At 59.8% G+C, this 1921-nt stretch overlaps 1 protein-coding gene across 1 annotated transcript; it reads right to left on the bottom strand.

The window, feature by feature from the left end:
* Window positions 1-309: 309 nt before the first annotated feature.
* On the bottom strand, window positions 310-1098 carry GLOTRDRAFT_112775 (uncharacterized protein; the record flags this gene model as incomplete). The annotated part of the gene is made up of 3 exons (XM_007873580.1): window positions 1057-1098; window positions 656-865; window positions 310-589 (listed from the first exon to the last, which is right to left on the bottom strand). Coding segments are annotated over exons 2-3 (441 nt in total), but the record flags the coding sequence as incomplete, so codon positions are not given.
* Between the last annotated feature and the right edge of the window lie 823 nt (window positions 1099-1921).

Consider the following 1921-nt stretch of genomic DNA (forward strand, 5'->3'; position numbering starts at 1 on the left):
AGAGCGTGGCGTGGCGTCTGCCAGAGATGGAAGGCGCGTACTCGACTTGGACGTGCGACGGAGAGCCTGCGAGTCGATCGGCGGTGGCAGTGTCGCGCCATGTCGTGGTCGGGAGGCACAAGGCTGGGATTTGGGCTGAAAGCGAAACGCCTCCCGCTGGCTGTCGCCTCGCAGACCCCGTATTTTGTGTTTGTGCAGTGATAGCCGGGCGTAGGCGCTGGAACCAAATAAAAAAGAGCGACAAGTCTCCTTGACCCGGCCCTCAACTCCCTCCTTTCAAGCCTTAGAGTGACTATAGCCACATTTGTAGTCGTACCATTCATCGCGCTGTATGCTTCGTATAGACACGCCATCGAGTCGACGTGTATTCGCTCGCCAAGTACAATGCCACAGTGCTACATGCCACAAGTCTCTGCGCGTCTCCCTCAGGTCATGTCCCGCTGTCCCTTTCCAATTGAACCCGCCAGGGTATGTTCCTCCCTTCGCGCCCGCTGCTTGCCCTAGGGTTAGGGTGTGCCCATTACGGCATATATCCTGTACATCGCCTTCCGCCGCTCCATTCCTAGCGCTATTGTTCAAGCTAAAGTCCCTACAGAGCCGCCAGTCGCAGCACACACATCAATACAACAAGTCCCACCATCAGCACACCACGTACCATAGCACCCGCGACACTCTGCTCCCCAGAACGCCATCCGTCCCGTCCGGCAGACGTTTGACAGACGAGTCGAGTCGCCCTGCCGCAAAGAGCCGCGTCATTGCACAGCGAACGCCCCAGCCCCATCGACACCCCGCTCGTGCCACTTCCAGCGGGAGCATAGTCGTCCAGGTGGCCCCAGGTGCGAGCGTCCCGTGTTCGCAGAGCGGGAGGCGTTGACGGAGGCCAGCGTGGACGACTGTCGAGGAGTGTCCGCGATGCGGAGAAGAGGGTATGCGCGAGCGCGCCGCTCGCGGGAACGCGACACATCCCATCTTCGCCGAGTGGTCTCCCAGAAGCGTCGCCGCAGAGGGAAAACTGAGCAGCGATCGAGACGGCGTCCACGATGGACCACAAAGCACAGGCGCGAGCGTGCCGCTCACGGGAACGCGATGTGTCCCATCTTTGCGGAGCGGCCATGTAGATGTGTTGCCGGAGAGGAAAAGGTGATCTGCATTGCAGGAGGGGTTAGACAAGCATCGAAGAGATAACAAGGTATGAGCATACCGCTCGCGGGATCGCGATACATCCCATCTTCGCCCAGTGGTCTCCCAGAAGCGTCGACGGAGAGGACAGCATGGACCGCTATCGAGGAGGCATCCGCGATGCCGCACAGCGCGAGCGTGCCGCTCGCGGGAACGCGATACGTCCCATCTTGGCGAAGTGGGGTCGGGGAATCACCGTCGAGAGGGTAAGATGAGCCGACGTCGAGGGCGCAGTCGCCAATCAGAAAAGCGGGTGTTGAAGCGCGAGCGGCACGCTCGCGAACGCCCCTTTACACATTGGTACCTCGGAAATACACAGATGGCCGCGGCGGAGAGGGGGCGGCAACGGATTTGCCGGGCTAGACGCGGCAGCGGAGGAGAAGTCGACGAGAGCGCAGAGCGGGCGGCACGCTCGCGGGATGTCGATATATCCCATCTTTGCGCAGCAGCGCCGCTGTCTTGACATGAAGAAGGCGGCTTGAGTTGACGGGATGACGGCACTAACCGTCGCCATCTTCTATCAAAGATCTCAATATCAGACAACACAAGTAACACAAAGTCGAGATAGACGCACCCGAATGCCGCATGCAAAGGTCTACGAGGCTGCACGTAGTCCTGGAGGTTGAGAAATGCCGGCGAGGCGCGGACACAGCGGAGCGGCTAGACGTCACTCGCGGGGACTTGAACCAACCCATCTAGACCAACATTGAGTAACGAGAGAGGAAATACACTCAAACGGGAT

Source organism: Gloeophyllum trabeum (assembly GCF_000344685.1).
Source record: "Gloeophyllum trabeum ATCC 11539 unplaced genomic scaffold GLOTRscaffold_00349, whole genome shotgun sequence".
Taxonomy (NCBI): Eukaryota; Fungi; Basidiomycota; class Agaricomycetes; order Gloeophyllales; family Gloeophyllaceae; genus Gloeophyllum; species Gloeophyllum trabeum.